Source organism: Elephas maximus, chromosome X (assembly GCF_024166365.1).
Source record: "Elephas maximus indicus isolate mEleMax1 chromosome X, mEleMax1 primary haplotype, whole genome shotgun sequence".
Lineage (NCBI taxonomy): Eukaryota > Metazoa > Chordata > Mammalia > Proboscidea > Elephantidae > Elephas > Elephas maximus.
This window is the reverse complement of record NC_064846.1, coordinates 155,405,973-155,424,744: the sequence shown is the minus strand read 5'-3', so window position 1 is coordinate 155,424,744 and position 18,772 is coordinate 155,405,973. Positions and strand designations below refer to the sequence as shown.

Here is an 18,772-nt window from a genome sequence, read left to right as displayed (position 1 = left end):
TTCTGTGTTTTTAGTCCAATTAGGGATGGATTTTTGGTCCCTGGGTTTTTTGTGGTTCCTTCTCTCAGGCCGGAAGAGTGGGTTAGGAAAAGACCAAAAGAAAAAAAAAGCGGGGGGGGGGGAAGCAAAGCCGCAGCGGAGCCGGAGCTGTTCTCCCTCTGGCTTAGGAAATTCCAACGTTAATGAAGCCGACTGGGGAGGGTGGGGGAGGGATCAGAGAGATAGGAGAGTAGCACCTCGGAATATAGCCAGAGTTACTTGTCTTGCTTGGAATGACTATTATATCTGAGATTCCCGAGGGGCGTGTCGCCTATGTGTGCTGGCTGTGTGGAGATTGCCCCCGGAGGTCTGGCCCGCTGAAGCCGCGGTCAGATCCTCCGCTGCCAGTCCAAATCCTAGCGTCAAGGTTCCCCTGCTGGGATGCTTTACTCCCGGCTCCAAAATCAGTCGCTGCCTCCCGGGGATTTCTCGTCCCGCCAGCCGCGTCACCGCGCTGCCCCTGTGGACCGGCTGGGCCCCCTCCCAGGGTTAGTTCAGGGGAGTAGGGCTGTGCCCCGTGCTTGCGCCGTGACAGCACCCAGTCAAATACCCGGCGCCAGGGTTCCCCGGCTGGGACGTAGCACTCCTGGCTCCAAAACCAGTCACTGCCTCCCTGGGAGTTCTCCCACCAGCTGCGTTGCCACGCCGCCCACGGGGACCGGCTGGGCCCCCTCCCAGGTTCAGTTCAGGGGGGTAGGGCTGCGCCCCTTGTTTGCACCGTCACAAGATTTATGAGTTCAGCTCCCCTGGGCCCAGATGCCCGGCGCCAAGGTTACCTGACTGGGACGCTGGCTCCAGGCTCTGAAAACAGTCGCTGCTTCCCCGTGTTTGTTCGTTTTCCGTCTCTAAATCTGTGTTTGTTGTTCAGGGTTCGTAGATTGTTATGTATGTGATCGATTCACTTGTTTTTCCAAGTCTTTGTTGCAAGAGGGATCCAGGGTAGCGTCTACCTAGTCCGCCATCTTGGCCCCGCCTCTCTATTTTATGATTACATCTTGTAACTGATTTTTCACGTTTGTACCACATTTCACTAACGTACAAGTTGTCATGAGGTTCTATAACCAAATAAAGAATCCCTAATTACTCCCAAATGTTAAAGCATCAAGCATTATTGAATTTTAGCTTGACGTTCCTGTCCAGAAATAGAAATCAGTAACATAAACTTGTAGTGTGTCAAAATGGAGGCAAGTAGCTTATAAACTAACCTTTACCATCCTCCTGATGTAGTTCCTTTCACCTCCCTCATCTCATCTGTAAAGGTCATAATGCTGAAAGATTATTCAGAATTTATTGTGAAGTTAACACTGTAAAAAAAATATCGGCAGTGACAGCAAGCAATTATACTGCTGTTAAAAGCAAGACTGCCAATCCTTAAAAACTGGAAAGGTCAGTCAGATCTAAAATGTCATCCTAAATTGGGTTTTAAGAAGTATAATACTAATATTTGATTCTTCATAGCAAAAGAGGGCATGGCAACTTACTCCTTGGACAATATCTGTCTTTTCATGTGACAAAATAGAAAACAGCATGATCTCAGTTTTGTAAGTTACAAAAATTTAAAGTGTATTCAATTTTTTCTTAGGAGTTAAAAAAAAAGCGGTCCATGGTCAAATAGGTTTCACAAAAACTCATTAAACAGAGTTTGTTTGTTTTTTTAATGGTCCTACTTTTCAAAGAGTCTCTAGCAAGCTTATATGAGTTATAAAATGCCAAAGGGGGTTGTACCATGCAGTGTTCCCAAAGTTATTTGTCCTTAAAACTTTTATAAGAGTGTCTCACTAGTTGAGGGGCAGGAAGATGGTGCGGTTAGGACCTGGGAATCTGTCTGGCCAGCCCTCACCTAGTCCAACCACCCTGGCTGAGGCACCTTATGTTCCAGCCCCAGGTGAGCTGCCAACTGAGCTCTCAGCCAAACACAGATGAGTGACCCCAGCCAACACCACATGGAGAAGAACTTCCCAGGAGAGCCTAGCCATCCCACAGAATCAAATGTCTTCAGAAACATAAAGGGTCAGCCTCTTCACAAACTCAATAAAAATAAAAATAAAAAGTTGAAATACCTGAGGAGGGGGGTTGGGGAAGAGCTTCGCTTCTTCAGGGATCAAACTCCTGGCTCTATTCAAAGAGGTGAGAGAAAGCAGATCATACCAGAGAGAACGCAGGTGCTAAAGGGAATGTGTAGACACAGAGTATTGGGGTTACCGCAAAAAAGAGGAGATCTACAGCATCACACGAGCACAACCAACACAGTGCAAAGCAGATTGGACTGAAGTGAACTCTTCTAAAGAAATCAGTGATAAAGACACCATCCTCAAAGACTGCACATTGAAGAAACCCCTAAGCAAAAGCTAAGAACTTAATACATGCCTGAAGTAAAACTGGGATAACTCAACATGGATTATTCAATTGAAAACAAGGGCCAATCCACATTAAGAGGATCCGTGCTAACTCAAAAGATTAGACAGGATCCTGAGGGGGCAGTGAGTATGTGTTAATGTAGAAGGAACAACTCAGGAGGATGAGAATGGTTGCGCAACTCAAAGGATATAACCAATGTCACTGAACTGTACATGGAGAAATTGTTGAATTGGTCTGTGTTCTGCTGTGTTTATTCTCAACAACAACCAAAAATAAAATAAGTTCTCTTAAAGAAAAAAAAAAAAAGGATCCATGCTAGACTCTGACACCATTCTTGGCAGTTCTGGTACTGGATAAAACTTCTCATCTGTTCCTTAAGAGCCTACTGTCAATCCTTCATTGTTTGCTATGTGTCATTTTCTAAAGTCCTGCATTAAAAATAAAAACCTCAGTGAGCTACTTGTATCAGGTGGACACTTGAGACTGTGTTGGCATCTCCTGTCTGGAGGGGAGATAGGAGGGTAGAGAGGGTTAGAAACTGGCAAAATCGTCACGAAAGGAAAGACTGGAAGGAGGGAGCGGGCTGACTCATTAGGGGGAGAGTAAGTGGGAGTATGGAGTAAGGTGTACATAAGCTTATATGTGACAGACTGACTTGATTTGTAAACTTTCACTTAAAGCACAATAAAAATTATTAAAAAAAAAATAAAAACCTCTAGTCATTATATACCAGTATTGGTAGTAATAACAGATTTGGGATTAACATTCTAATATCCAACATTATTTGAACAAGCAATTTAACTAAAAAGACAACGAACATTTTTTTAAAGTTTAATCTCAGTAGAATTCCAAGAAAGCAATTAACACACATGTCATTTTTTACCTACCAAAATGGCAAAGATGTTTAAGAAAGAAAAGGATAAAATTTGACAAAGTTCAGGGAAATTTCTGATGCATAAGTGAATGTGTACAACCCTTCTGGGGGGTTACTTGAAATAACATATGCACAGTATTTGACCTAGACACCACAGTTCCTAAGGAAATAATTTAGGGGTCTAAATGTTTTAGCTATTTAGGATATTTACTGCAGCATTATTAATAATAGCAAAAAACAAAAAAACCCAAGAAAAAGCTTCAGTGTACAGCAATGAATGGTTAAACATATAACGTATAATCTATACACTAGGATGCAATAGAAGGTCTCTTAACTGAACTCCACTTAACACACACAAAAGTCCCCAGGGCCCATCCCTTCCTTTTAGCCACCTTGCTTTGCCAGCCCTCAGCAGGATGGTAGCACAGCACGGAGAGAAGCTTGATTCCATGAGTCGAATTGCAAGCCTCTGAGAGACAGTTGTGTTCTTAACAACAACAAAATAAATAAAATTTTGCTTAAAAAAAAAGATGACAGCCTAGGAAACCCTATGGGGCAGTTCTACTCTGTCATATGGGGTCGCTATGAGTCAGAATCCACTTGATGGCACATAACAGCAAAAAGAGATAGTTGTTTATTTCCAAGATTATGCCAGTTGTGCATAAACATTACATAAACTGAAATGAATTTTTTAAAAACAGTGCTCTAGCTAATTCTGGAAACCCTGGTGGTGTAGTGGTTAAGAGCTCGGCTGCTAACCAAAAGGTCAGCAGTTCAAATCCACCAGCTATTCCTTAGAAACCCTGCGAGGCAGTTCTACTCTGTCCTGTAGGGTCGCTATGAGTCGGAATCGACTTAACAGCAGTGGTCTAGCTAATTCTGATGCAGAGTCAAGTTTGTGGTTGCTGATCTAGAACCCAAAGTAAAGACTGCTCCTGGGAGCGCCTTTTCAGAGATTACTTTTTTCTTCTATGTAGCCTGTTTTCTGTCTCTTCTGAACTTGATCGACTTTTCCCATCAAGGAAGAAACCCTATTTTAACTGCTGATCAATGGAAATACCTCCCTTTGTGTTCCTAGGTTACACTGTTATATTGGGTATGGTCTCCCTTGCTACAGTCCTTGAAAGCAGTACAGTGTACTGGTTAAGAGTACGCTGGACCCACACTGCCTGATTTCGAATCCCAGCACCACCAGTGTCTGTCTAGTTGTGGGACCTTGAGGCAGTTACTTAACTTCTCTGTGCTTCAGTTTCCTGAGTGACCTAACCCTATGAGGGAGTGACAGAACCTACCTCACAGCATTGTTGGAAGACATAAATGACCTAATCCATGGTAGATGCTTAGAACAGTACCTAGCACATGGTAAGTACTGTGTAAGTATAAGCAGCTATTTTTTTTCCTTTTTAGTTGGATATATTCTGCCCAACCCCTAGCAGAGGTGAATGAACGAAGAACAAATGGTCCTCCGTTTCCTCATCTAGATCATCTCTAAGCACTTCCTGGTGGTATGACTTCAGATCTAAAGTTTCCCATAAATCTTTACAAATGCAACATATCATTTGTTGAATCCCTTTACCCCAGTTTTTCATCTACCCTCTGCTAACAACAAAAGCTAAGAAATACAGAGGCAAAACACAAAAGAATCATGTAGAGTTGCTGGAATTTTAGATGACATAGGGGAATTGCAGCAAATATAAGGTTTAAAGAATGCCAAAGCCTTGGCAGTAAACCTCCTATATTGGTAGCTGCAATATATGTGTAAGAAAAGAATGTGCCCAATTGTGCAAAAAGGTATTGTGCCCTACCTTGTTTGGCAGACGGGAGCCAAGCTGATAGGTTCACAACTAAATTGTTTTGGAAGAATTTATTGTTTAATAACTCTTTTCTCTCCTCTGCCCCACCCAGCCACTCCCTCATTCTGCTTTTCTGGTCATTCTAACTGAGTACATTATTCTTCTCCCTCTACGCAGCAGGAGAATAACACTAAAGCCAAAACACTTCATCAGGCCTTCATTAAACACTTGTTACTGTGGGTTGCTGGTTTTCAGTGAGTGAGGTTTTTCCTAGGGTTCTACAAGGTAGTTCTTTGTCATCAAGTTCACCGGGGCGCCCATGGAGTTGAAATGTCGCTTCCCATCTAAATACAACATGGACTCTGAAACATAAAAAAGATAACCCTGGAGAAACTTGCAGCACCTTAGAAAATCAGCATGCAAACCCAGGACTACTTGGGAACACTGGGACAGCAATGAGAATACAAAACTAGAGAAAGGGATGCACTCTTGGGCCAGGAAGTGTGCAGGGTACCAAAAGGAGCAGGCCAAAATTCCCACCCCTTCCCCTTGGCTGGGCCAGTCTTTGACCACCAATGGCTGCTTGCAGCTGGCACCAGCCCTTCAGACAACAGCCAGTTGGGCAGAGCAGCAACAGCTGCCTGTCGGCCATGACGTATCTTTGGCCTTCAGGGCTGTGAAAACTCAAAAGCAAAATCTCCTAAAGATATGCTTTGTGCTGACATGCATCCATTTACTTTCTACAACAACTTAAAAAGAGAATAAAATTTTTAAGTTCTCCTCTTTGTTAGGGACAAGCAATAATTGCTGCTTACCTCCGTATGTCTTAGGGAAAACCAAAGGCACCTCTTTTTCCGACATGAAAGTGAAATGAAAGACATTGGTGGTCGTATGCTCTTTACTCTGAAGAGAGGCCACTTCACTGTGTACTCTGACTTGAATGTAATTGTCCTGAGTAAAGCAAACCTAAGAAATTATAGATACGATAGTCAGTCAATCACATTAGGAAGGGAAAAAAAGGCAATCATAAGAAACACAATGGCTTTAGGATATAGAAACTTCTTTTCCAGGCCCAAACGACAAAAAAAAAAAAATAGTATTCCATCTCTCATCATATACCTACCTGGGAAGAAAGAAACAGCAATGATCCAACTTCAACAGGTTTCTGAAACATGATATCGTCCACTGCTACCACAAATGGTCGGGAACCACTATTGGGGAAAGGCAGAATTTGGGGTAAAGGACTAGTTGGTTGCCCACTGCAAAATTCAGATGGTCTCTATTTTTTCCCTAACAACTAGCTTATGAAAAATAAATATGAACGAAGAATAAACTTAGAGAAGAGTAAAATCATAACAGCATACCAATAGGAATGGTAACAGATGCCATTATGACCAGACTAGTGCCAAAATCACTGTATCTTTTCCCTTATGTGTAATATCGCCTTCTTTTCTCACTAGTCGTGAATGTACTAACTTACAAGGTCAGAGCAACAGCCCTCTAAAATGAAGATCAAACCCAGCTGGTGTCAGTATGGTATTTACTATTTAAAAACACAACGTATTCTCAAACACATCCAAGCTGGTCCAAACTGTTTCATTTCAGTGAGTTGGTATAAATGATCTCCCAGAAGTTAGACTGCCTTAAATAGAACTCACCCGAAGCTACAAGCAGTAGCCCATGCAAGTTCATACGCCTTCCTCATAAGGAAACCACCAAAGATCCGATTGAAAATGTTCCGCTCCTGTATGACATAAAATAAATACTAATAAATACAAACGTGGGCACCTTCATGTGCAGAAAAGAATTAATGCCACAGAATGGCACTCAGTTTAAAATTGCATCAAATCTTAGATGGGTATCACAAATGCAAGCTATCCTACTCAGAAGATTTCTCGCTAAATTACAATACCTGAGGATGGCAAACTAGCAAGCTCTTCAGTTTTGAATCCTCCATCCACACTGCATTAGGTGGCAAAACTCGACTTCGAAAACTTATAGTCCTGTGCAAATGGAAATTTATTAAACCCTGTTAATGCCATGTTTTTGCTGCTGAAAAGTAAGACATTTGAAAACAACTCCCAAGCTTAGCTCTGGAGAAAGCCAATGTTTAAATGCTTTCTCAATCTGCAGTCTCACCATCCTAACTTACTTTGAATCCAGTGTGTTCAGAAACATCTCATGTATGGTGGTCCTCTCCTCAGCACTGGGAGCCACTTTCAGTAATGATGTGGAGCTGAAGGCAATCCTTCTCCCCTTGTTCACTGGAACATGGATGAATAAAAAGGAGCTGTGGTCAGGAGGGTCTCACTACAGTACTGCAGTCCTGACCTGGGGTCTCTTGGATCCTACAAAGGCAGTAGTATTTCAGGACTTCAAAAGGCCCACTGGAAACTGTACATATACCCAAGAGAAGGCTGAATGGACTACATAAAACTTGCAGTGATTCTTTGCTTTTAAATGGAAATTACACCAGCTTATTATGGACCTACTTGTTACCATTCTGATCTAGAGCCCTGACTGGCAGTTATTTCATTTTCCCATTTCATTACAAATGAGAAAACAAATTACTTCACTTAATAAATATTGTTTGATCAGCAAATTCTTTTCAAAATATGGACCCTGTATAGCAAAAAGGAGCCCTGGTGGCACAACGGTTAAGCGCTTGGCTGCTAACCGAAAGGTCGACAGTTCCAACCCACTAGCCGCTCTGTGGGAGGAAGATGTAGCAGTCTGCTTCTGTAAAGATTACAGCCTCGGAAACCCTATAGGGCAGCTCTACACTGTCCTATAGGGTTGCTATGAATCAGAATTGACTCATCAGTAACAGGTCTAGTTTACAGAGCAAAAAGGGAAAAGGTATTTTATAATTTCAATAAATTCTTGGCATAAATAAGACCTTTGACTATATGTATAAAGAGTCCACATATAATCTTATATAATATTTTTTGCAGTATAGCTAATGTACTTTTTAAAGTTATCTTCTTGTAAACAAATTAACATACATTCTCCTTGTGCAAAGAGCTCTTCTTCCTCTGGGCTTTCAATGAGAAGTGGATTTACAAATGCTGGCCTAAAGAGAAACAAAGAAAATAATATAGTTTAGGTGTGGCTAATTGCCTCCACAAACAACTGTCTCCTTTGCTGTGAGACCAGGGGAAATGGATGGTGCTTGGCTACCACTACTGAACAGTTTGGTCAAGGGTTCTATAGAAGAATCCTGATCAAATGGGGGGAAACGCACAACAGAATTTCTGGAGCCACGGAGCCTGGATGAACCCCTGAAGTTATCTAAAAACCAAACAAGTTTAGCTTCACTAGCAAAAAAAAAAAAAGATCTGTCTTGAGCATTGTGCTCTTTTAAGAACTATCTATATGGGGTCAAACTGACAACAGCAACTCGAAACATAAGGTAGGAAACTTAGGCGGCAGTGAGTTTATGTTAATGGGGGAGGAACAACTCAGAAAAGGAGGGTGAGAATGGTAGCACAGCTCGAAGAATGTCACAGAATTGTGCATGTAGAAACTGTTGAACTGGTATATGTTACGCTGTGTATATTCTCAACAACAACAAAAATAAGATAAATTATTAAAAAAGAAAATAACCGTTTAAAAAGTGAAGATGAACAATTATCCACTACTTTTAATGTCTTCAGCTATTTGTTTTGGGTAATGCTTACTGACTGTTCCACACAAAACATACTGGAACAATTAGGGGATTCTCTTGGTTATGGTCTTATCTATACACTAAAAAGCTCACATTATAAAAAGGATACTGCCTCTTGTCAATGTTTAACATGAATCTAATCATGAGGAAACAGTCAAATATAGATTGTGGAACATTCGACAAAACAAATGGCCTGAACTCTTCAAAAACGTCAGTATCTTACAGGGGAAGACAGCACAACGGGACCAAAGCAAAAGCAAAGCAGTTTCCTGGACACATCCAGACACTTTGAGGGGCAAAGTAGCTGGGCTGGGCCTGGGGACCATAGTTTCGGGGGACATCTAGGTCAATTGGCATAATATAGTTTATTAAGAAAACATTCTAGCATCCCACCTTGCAGAGAGGCATCTGGGGGTCTTAAATGCTAGCAAGCGGCCATCTAAGATGCATCAATGGGTCTCAACCTACCTGGATCAAAGGAGAATGAAGAACACCAAGGACACAAGGTAATTACGAGCCCAAGAGACAGAAAAGGCCACATAAACCAGAGACTACATCAGCCTGAGACTGGAAAGGCTAGATGGTGCCTGGCTATAACCGATGACTGCCCTGACATGAAACACAACAAAGAACCCCTGAGGGAGCCGGAGAGCAGTAGGATGCAGACCACAAATTCTCATAAAAAGACCAAGCTTAATGGTCTGACTGAGGCTAGAAGGACCCCGGTGGTCATGGCCCCCAGATCTTCTGTTCGCCCAGGACAGGAAGGATTCCCAAAGCCAGAGCTCTTCAGACAGGGATTGGACTGGACAATGGGATGGAGAGGGATGCTGGCGAGGAGTGAGTTTCTTGGATCAGGTGGACACGTGAGACTATGTTGGCATCTCCTCCCTGGAAGGGAGATGAGAGGGTAGAGGGGGTTAGAAGCTGGTGAAATGGACACGAAAAGAGAGAATGGAGGGAGGAAGTGGGCTATCTCATTAGGGGGAGAGCAATTGGGAGTATGTAGCAAGGTGTATATAAGTTTTTGTGTGAGAGACTGACTTGATTTGTAAACTTTCACTTAAAGCAGAAGAAAAATTAAAAAGAAAATGTTCTACATCCCACTTTGGTGAGTGGCATCTGAGCTCTTAAAAGCTTGCAAGCGGCCATCTAAGATATAGCAATTGCTCCCATACCTCTCGGTGCAAAGGAGAATGAAGAAAACCAAAGACACAAGGAAAATACTAGCCCAAAGGACCAAATGAACCAGAGACTTCACCAGCCTGAGACCAGAACTAGATGGTGCCCAGCTACCAGCAATGACCACCCTGACAGGTGAGAGTCCCAGGCAGAGCAGGAGAAAAACGTAGAACAGAACTCAAATTCTCATAAAAAAGACCAGACTTAAAAGTCTGCCAGAGACTGGAGGAACCCCAAAACAACGGCCCCTGGACGCACTGGTAACCCAGAACTGAAACCATTCCTGAACCCCTCTCTTCAAACAAAGATTAGACAGAACTATAAAACAAAAAATAATACATGTGAGGAATGTGCTTCTTAGTTCAATCAGATATACAAGACCAAATGGGCAGCTCCTGTCCAAAAGCAGGATGAGAAGGCAGGAAGGGACAGGAACTGGTCGAATGGACACAAAGGGAACCCAGGGTGGAAAGGGGGAGTGTGCTGTCACATTGTGGGGACTGTAACTAATAGTCACAAAACAATACGTGTATAAATTTTTGAATGAGAAATTGACTTGAACTGTAAACTTTCACCTAAAGCACAATAAAAAACAATAATAATAATGAAGTTAAGGGAACTTTTAAAAAAACACAAAAAACACATCAATCACAGAAAAAAAACGTCAGTATCTTGAAAGACAAAAATAGTAGGGGGACTATTTTAGAGTCTAAGGAAACATAATAATCAAATGCAATACACAATCCTTACTGGATTCTGAATCAGGGGATAAAGCTATAAAAGATATTAAAGGGACAACTGGAAATATGTGAATATGAATTGAATGTTAGTTAACATTTATTTTACCATTGTTAAATTCCCTGGATATAATAAAGGCATTGAGGTTGTATAGGAGTGTTACCTTGTTCTTAGGAGATACATATGCTGAACTATTTACGGGTGAAGTATCTGAAACGTACTCTAAAATGAGTCAGGAAAAAATGTGTACATGTATACCTGCAAGTTAGAGTAAGCAAGTAGGCAAATGTGGTAAAATGTTAATTGGCAAATTAGGTGAAGGGTATATGAATATTCATTGCATTATTCTTTCTGCTGTTCTGCAGGGGTCAAATTTTTCAAAATAAAAAATTGGGCAAAAAGGCATAGTGCTCCATTGCAATGGATACAGAAAGACATTCTTAAATGTTAATAAGAACCCAAAGGTATTAAAGAGAAGTGGTTTCGAGGAGAGTGTCTACCATCATTAAAAGCAGTCTGATGGCACCTGGGGTCTTAAACACTAGCAAGCGGCCATCTAAGATGCATCAATGGGTCTCATCCTACCTGGAGCAAAGGAGAATCAAGAACACCAAAGACACAAGGTAATTATGAGCCCAAGAGACAGAAAGGGCCACATAAACCAGAGACTACATCATCCTGAGACCAGAAGAACTAGATGGTGCCCGGCTACAACCGATGACTTTCCTGACAGGGAACACAACAGAGAACCCCTGAGGGAACCCCAGGAGAGCAGTGGGATGCAGACCCCAAATTCTCATAAAAAGACCAGACTTAATGGTCTGACTGAGACTAGAAGGGCCCCGGAGGTCATGGTCCCCAGACCTTCTGTTAGCCCAAGACAGGAACCATTCCCAAAGCTAACTTTTCAGACAGGGATTGGACTGGACTATGGGATAGAAAATGATACTGGTGAAGAATGAGCTTCTTGGATCAAGTAGACACATGAGACTATGTTGGCATCTCCTGTCTGGAGGGGAGATGAGAGGGTAGAGGGGGTTAAAAGCTGGGCGAAATGAACACAAAAAGAGAGAGTGGACGGAAGGAGTGTGCTTGTCTCATTAGGGGGAGAGCAATTAGGAGTATATTGCAAGATGTTTATAAATTTTTGTATGAGAGTCCGACTCGATTTGTAAACTTTCACTTAAAGCACAATAAAAAATTTTTTAAAAATGCTTATGAGAAAAAGGAAAAAAAACTGTCTGATAGAAACAACAATGGATACAAAAGAATTGAAATGGCAGCTTGGAAAATTGAAATGCGTCAGCTGGGAGAGAAACATTAACCCATGCCCCCAGTGCTGGCAAAGGAGCCCCAGGCAGCCACTAGGAGCAGCACGTCAGTTGGGGCTAGTAAGGGGAGCAGGAGCGGATGGGTGTTTTTCCTTACTCAGACTACAGATTCACCACAGTATTTTTCAATCGTAACCTGATTTCCCAAGTCAGCTTTCCATGCAGCAGATAAGATTTCTCATTGCAGACTCCTAAAGCAAGTTGCTGGTACTAATTAGACTTATCACAGGCCTCTATTCTCTATCCTGTACAAACAGCAATCCTATAACACTCCCCCCACCTTACCCCCATCTGTTCCCCACAACTAGAGCATTGTTCTCAGTTTGAGTGCCTCAGGTGACTCTGAGAGTCTAAAGATCATAAACCTACTGGCAGAGGGGAGGAAAGGAGAGTGATAAGGGAGTTAATCAAATAAAGACCAACCAAAAAGGTTACAGCCCTTCTGACAGCATAATGTAAACCTAAGGGGAAAATGGAAAGCTTAAAAAAGAATTTGATATAGACAAATCTTTTTTAAAAAAACATTCCTATTAAAAAACAACACTTTCAATGATTTATGGAAAATTTCTTAAGCCTGAGAGCCAGTCAACAAATGATATAAGATTACAAAAGGTGCGGAACAACGTGCAACCTCAACACTTGCCAAATCAGTGAAGGCAATCCCAATTCTAGAGCTCTGGCCCAAAAAGTCACTGGGGAAAATTTAATATGACCATATTATCCACTGTAGCATTACTTGGATTAGCAAATGAATGAAAATAATCCAAAGGTTCATCAATAGGAGACTGGTTAAATAAACTGTGGTATATCTCTACCATAGAGTAGTATACAGCTGTAAAAAAAAAAAAACGAAGATGATTTTTATGCACTGATATGGAGTAATCTCTGGGTATACGGACAAATTTGTTTTTAAAAAGCAGCAAAGTACAACATATATGTCATGCTATCTTTCATGTAAAATGGCAGGGGGTACAAATATGCACACATACAGAAATGCTAAAAGGATAAACCAAAAATAATAGTTATGTACAGGAGGATAAAGAAACTCTCTGGTGGCATAGGCGTAGGCTGCTAACCAAAAGGTCGGCAGTCGGAATCCACCAGGTGCTCCTTGGAAACCCTCTGGAGCAGCTCTGCTCCATCCTATAGGGTTGCGATGAGTCGGAATTGACTTGACGGTAACAGGTTTCATTTTTTTGGGTTTATACGTAGATAAAAAGAACGGGGTGCAAGAGAAAAGAATGGAAGCAAGGCTTCTCTAAATACACCCTGCTATATAGTTTTGACTTTTGAATTGTGTAAATATTTTAAACTTTCAAAAGATAAAATTAAATCAAAAAAGGAAAAAAGCATCCTCTAAAAACTGAAAACAGATGCAAATGACCTTAACTGTACACCAAGTTGGTAACACAGCCACACAGAGAAAAAATATTTCAAGTGTCTTTGGACTATATAACCTCAGTGGAATGTAGTCTAAGGACAAGAAGAACTGAATAGAAATCTTAAACTTTATTCAGTAGACTCATTAGTGGTAATACTGGCATTAGTATTGTGAAACCATTTTATGCATACCATAGGATAAAGCAAAAAGCAACTGTTATTGTTGTTAAACGTTAGGAACCAAGAATTCACTGTAAGAGAAAAAAGATAAAGTCAAATAAGTTAGTCTGTATGGTTAAATTTAACTTGAAAATAACAGTATAAACTCGTGAGTTTTTTTTTTAATCTGGTTGGCTTTTAACATACATCCTAGCTCTATCCAGTGAAAAGGCCTAGAAACGATGACAACCCAGTAACAATATACAGTCTAGTGTCCAGATTTTGGTCTCTAAATACCAGTTCCCACTAAAAGAAACTAGGAATGTTTGGAGAAATGGCTAATTCCAGGTCCAGAGTAGGAAATGTATAAGATAAGCCCAAAATATCTTGTGCCACAGAACAAGGAAGCCATCAAAGACTAAGGGAGATAGTCAAAAGGACATTGGAGCTGGCTTAAAGGAGTGCCCAATGGCCAAAAATGGTAATACTCTGAGCATCAAGAAGAACAATGACTGTAATTTATGAAATACACTGAATATATAAAAATCCATGAATTCATAATAACACTTTTTTTAGCAAGCTGGAAAAAGTGAAAAACCATGCCATCACTAGCTAGTAAACTAACTCCTTATCCTAAAAATGTGTAAATAAAGGACAGGAATGAAGCACTGATCCTGAGTTTCCTTTACAAACCAAATTGCCCTAGTTGATAAGGGAAAGCTCTTCTTTATAGCATTCCGGCTAATGGGTATAGAAGGAATGACAATGACGAAATCTGAAAATCCTTTTACGCTTTCTAATGAAAACAATTTTTTTGGGGGGGGGGGTTAATGAAAATGATTAAAGCAATGATCAGCAATGGATGTTAAAAGCATTTGAGATTTAAAAAAAAGTCTCAGTAAACACAAAAGCAGTGGAGAGAGACTGATGGGGGGATCTAGCTATTCACAGGATGACAAAGTATCACCCTGTTGATGACTCCCAATGAAGAGATCAGGCTGCCACCATTTGAACCCACGGGTTAATCTTAGCATCACTGTAAATGGGACAACTTGTGCCTCCTGATGTGATGCAATAAGAGATACAATATGAGATATATAGCATCACCTGTGAAGTACGCTTGCCAAATATGTTGAACCTGAGTCTAATCAAGGCTTTAGATCAAACTTCAGTTTACAGAAAACACTAGGGATAGAGAAACCAGTCAAAAACACCATGAGGAAGCAATGAGACAAATCCAGAAAGTGGGGCCTTGTATAGAACAACCGATCTAGCCTTTTGAGAAGTTAATAACATGAAATAATAAGTGGGCAGAGGGGACATACAACTGCTCTAGATTAAAACATACTTAAGAGGTTGTACAACTCTGTGAATATACTAAAAACCATTAAATTGTATACTTTAAATGGGTAAATTACAAGGGGTACATGGAAATTCATTATAGTCTTCTCTTCAGTTTTATGTATCTTTGAAATGTTTCAAAATAAAGAATTGAGGGAGGGGGAAGCAATTACCCTTTATTTTCAGAATCACGGGCCACCATTACAAATGTTGCACCCAAAACAGGAGTATATTCATCGCCATGTAACTAAAGAACAAAACAAAGAAAATGCAGATGTAAGAAATGCATTTACTGGGATAACCTACAATTCTAACAGGTATCTTGCATGCTTTCAATAAGTCTGAAATTAGAAAAAGGGAAATGCGTTTGTTTATTAACCACCACCTGCTGAGTTGCCTACCCTGAGCCAGGCACAGCACCAGACTCCACTAGACAAGGAGCCTGTGGTCTAGTGCAGGAGACAGATACCTAAAAACTCAAACAGAGAACTGTGTGGTTAGTGCTGGGACAGGAGCATGGACTATGGAGTTTGGGGCTATGCATGACTGTGACCCAAGGGAAAGGGTACCTTCTGCGTACTTGGCATTCAACTTCCCCATATTATGCAGAATTCTGGCTATCTTCAGGCATACTTGGCCTCCCAGTGGCACACATACCCAGGAGGACCTCCCACTGTTTTCATGGTGTTGTTGCTGTCGTGGGCCATCTAGTTGATTCCAACTCATAGCAATCCTATAGGAGAGAGCAGAACTGCCCCGTAGGGTGTGCTAGGCTATAATCTTTATGGGAGCAGATCACCAGAACTTTACTCCCATGGAGCAGCTGGTGGGTTTGAACCGCCAACCTTTCCGTTAGCAGCTGAGGGCTTAACCACTGTGCCACAAGGGCTTTCATAGACATTAGTGTTCCCAGGGAGCTTTAGGGTGCTGACTACCGGTACATGTTTATGTTTCCTTTGCTGAGCACAGGGGCTCCCAAGAAGGGGTAAGGTCTGTAATAATTCTGTAGATTAAGCTAAATATTGCCAATGCAGGGGCCTTCGAGGTTTTAAAGTGTTTATCCTTAGAAGTCTGTACTTCCATGAAAGTCATATCATAAAGTAATGATCCAAATCCACTGCTGTGCAGGCAATGCTAACTCACAGCGACCCCACAGGACAGAGTAGAACTGCCCTATAGGAAGTGGAAGCAGGTTGCCACATCTTCCTCCCAAAGTGGCTGGTGGGTTCAAACCATCGACCTTTCTGTTGGCAGCTGAATGCTTAACCACTGTTCCACCAACCTCCTTAAAGTAATGACAGAAGCTATTTTTAAACTAAGGATATATATTAGGCTCACTCATCAACAGACAATACAAGCCAGTCCTCACTGCTATTGCCTTCAACTGTGGATACAGTCTTACCCCTCCAATAATCTATCACAGCCTCACAAATCTTACTGTGCCTCTGCCCTGTTCAAAACCTTTCAGTGGCTTCTCCTTTCTTCTAGCATCTGGTCTGATCCCGTCGGCACTATATATAAAGCCCTCCACGAGAGAGACCAGGAGCCCTCTCCAGTTATTCACCAAACACTCCCCTCATACCTGTACCTTTTCCCCTACCCACAGCTAATGACTTAGAGGTCCTGAAATGTATCATGCTGTTGAACACCTCCCCTCTGTGGCTTTGCCTGTGGCTTCCTCACAGCCTCACTCTTCAAGACACTGCTTCCCTCCCCTGCCCCATCCCTATTCCCCAAGCAAAGTCAGTCTTGCCTTCCTTTGTTCTGCCAACTTAATGGAAAAAAAGTCCCCTTTGACAGTGGTTTCAATGGAAGGGAGGTAGATACCACCCCCTTAGGAGGCATTTGGAAATGTGTAGATGGTTTTGTTTATCACATGACTTGGAGGAGCACTATCAACAAAGGACTGACACAGTGCCTGCAATGACGGGCTCAAACACAGCAACAACTGTGAGGATGGTGCAGGACAGGGCAGTGTTTCGCTCTGTTGTACGTAGGGTCACTGTGAGTCAGCACTGACTCAACGGCACCTAACAACATTAACAAGGGAGTACCAGAGAGTTAAACACCTTTCAATGCAGGCACAGTCCTGCAGAACAAAGGATTTTCCCCACACAAATGCCAACAGCATCCCTGTTGAGAAATACTACAGAATATATTTTAATTATCTATTTATATGGCTGTCTTCCTACTGCACCATGAGCTCCCTGATGGCAAAGACTGTTTGTATTCACATTTGTATCCCTAGCACTTGGCACAAAGACTGACAGATAGCAGATACCCAAACAAACCAAAGTTTGCTAACTGATGAGTGAATGAGTGAGGTAGGTAATTATTAAGCACTACTAAAGGTAAGGAGCCCTGATGGCACAGTGGTTAAGAGCTGGGCTGCTAACCAAAAGGTCAGCAGTTCAAATCCACCAGCTGCTCTTTGGGAACGCTATGGAGCCGTTCTACTCTGTCCTATAGGTCCGCTATGAGCTGGAACCGACTCAACAGCACCCGACATAGATGACAACTAAATGTAAACTCCAAGAGAAGAACTTTGTTTTGCTCACTGCTGTGTGCCTAGCACGGACTAGGCACTCAATAAATAAATATTTGCTAAACAAATGTTAAAAAAACGGATGCCAGAAGCGGGCTAGGCGACTCAAACCCAGATCCTGTTATTGAGGAGCATATAGTCTAGTAGAAGAAAAAACAGATGTCCATACACAGCTGTGTTAGGCAGCGGGTACAGGTGCCAGGAGAAAGTGTCAGAAAAAGGGTACTACGGGAGTCCTATGAGCAGGGAGAAATCAAGGAAGGCTCTGAGCATGAAGTGACCCTGAAGCCCACGTGGAATGTGGATACCCAGAGTCAAAGTACAAGGAATGTCAGACAAAGGAAAAGGCATAAGCAATGATATTCATTCACTTTCTATTTAAATTATTGTTTATTATAATGAACACCTACTAGGTGCCAGGAATTAGGAACACAAAGATGAATAACTCCCAACTCTTAGGATGCTCAGTGTCCAGCAGTGAGCATTAAGAAAGTATGTAACGGTAAGAGGAAACCTAGTTGCAAAGGTAGCTTGGAGCTAGTTTATGGAGCACCTTGGATCCTAATCAATCAAAGGAGTTTAGACTTTAACCACAAATAACTGTCGCTGGAGGTTTTTGAGATTTGTGATTCACGAACAGCTTTGGAAGACTTATCTGGTAAAACTGTAAAAATAACAGAAAGAAAGCAGACTAGAGAGAGGCAAACTAATTAAAAGACATTTAAGTCACCCACACAAGAGGCAGTGAGGGCTTGAATAAAACACAGGGACCAAGGAGGTGATAAAGAAAGGACTCTGGTGAGCTGCTGTGGTGATGAATTTGTAAGACTTGGCAAAAGGATGCATAGGAAAGGGACAAGGTAAAGCTCTCACAAAGGTTTGGAACTGGGGAAATAGGAGGATGGCAAAGGAGAAACTGGAGGAAGATCAGGACTGGGAAGGAAACTCATGCATTCAGTTTGGAATGCACTGAATTTGAGGTAGCTACAGCACATCTAGGTAGAGAAATACAAGAGGCACTCAAAAAAGGTGGTTCTGAAGGTCAAGCCTAGAACAGATTTGGGACCGTCTCAGTAAAAATGATAATAAATTAATGTTTATTTGATTAGTGGTAACTGCGTGTCAGGCTTTGTCCCAAGCACTTCATATGTTTTTTTCACTTCACCTTTACCATAACCACATGCTATGGTACTACTGTTTTACGCAAGGAACGTGCGCCTTCTGTGTTTGTCAACCACTCCCTCCACCGCAAGGTATTTTCGTAAGCATGCTATGCTAATTTTTTTACAGCAACATGTAAAAAAAATTCGCATAGCAGCACTTATGAAAATATCTCATGGCGGCAGGACACAGTTGGCAAGCAAA

The 18,772-nt window shown here is 41.7% G+C and overlaps 1 protein-coding gene across 2 annotated transcripts in view; it reads right to left on the bottom strand.

Moving 5' to 3' along the window:
* Window positions 1-3,239: 3,239 nt before the first annotated feature.
* ACOT9 (acyl-CoA thioesterase 9) overlaps window positions 3,240-18,772 on the bottom strand; it is a 74,617-nt gene continuing 59,084 nt past the window's right edge. For both annotated transcript variants that reach the window (XM_049871351.1, XM_049871352.1), the window contains 8 exons: window positions 15,036-15,109; window positions 8,070-8,137; window positions 7,217-7,328; window positions 6,977-7,067; window positions 6,723-6,808; window positions 6,188-6,275; window positions 5,880-6,030; window positions 3,240-5,426 (listed from right to left, as the gene is read on the bottom strand). In XM_049871351.1, coding sequence (XP_049727308.1) covers window positions 5,335-5,426; window positions 5,880-6,030; window positions 6,188-6,275; window positions 6,723-6,808; window positions 6,977-7,067; window positions 7,217-7,328; window positions 8,070-8,137; window positions 15,036-15,109 — 762 coding nt within the window. In that variant the 3' untranslated portion in view covers window positions 3,240-5,334. The remainder of the gene's footprint in view (window positions 5,427-5,879; window positions 6,031-6,187; window positions 6,276-6,722; window positions 6,809-6,976; window positions 7,068-7,216; window positions 7,329-8,069; window positions 8,138-15,035; window positions 15,110-18,772) is intronic.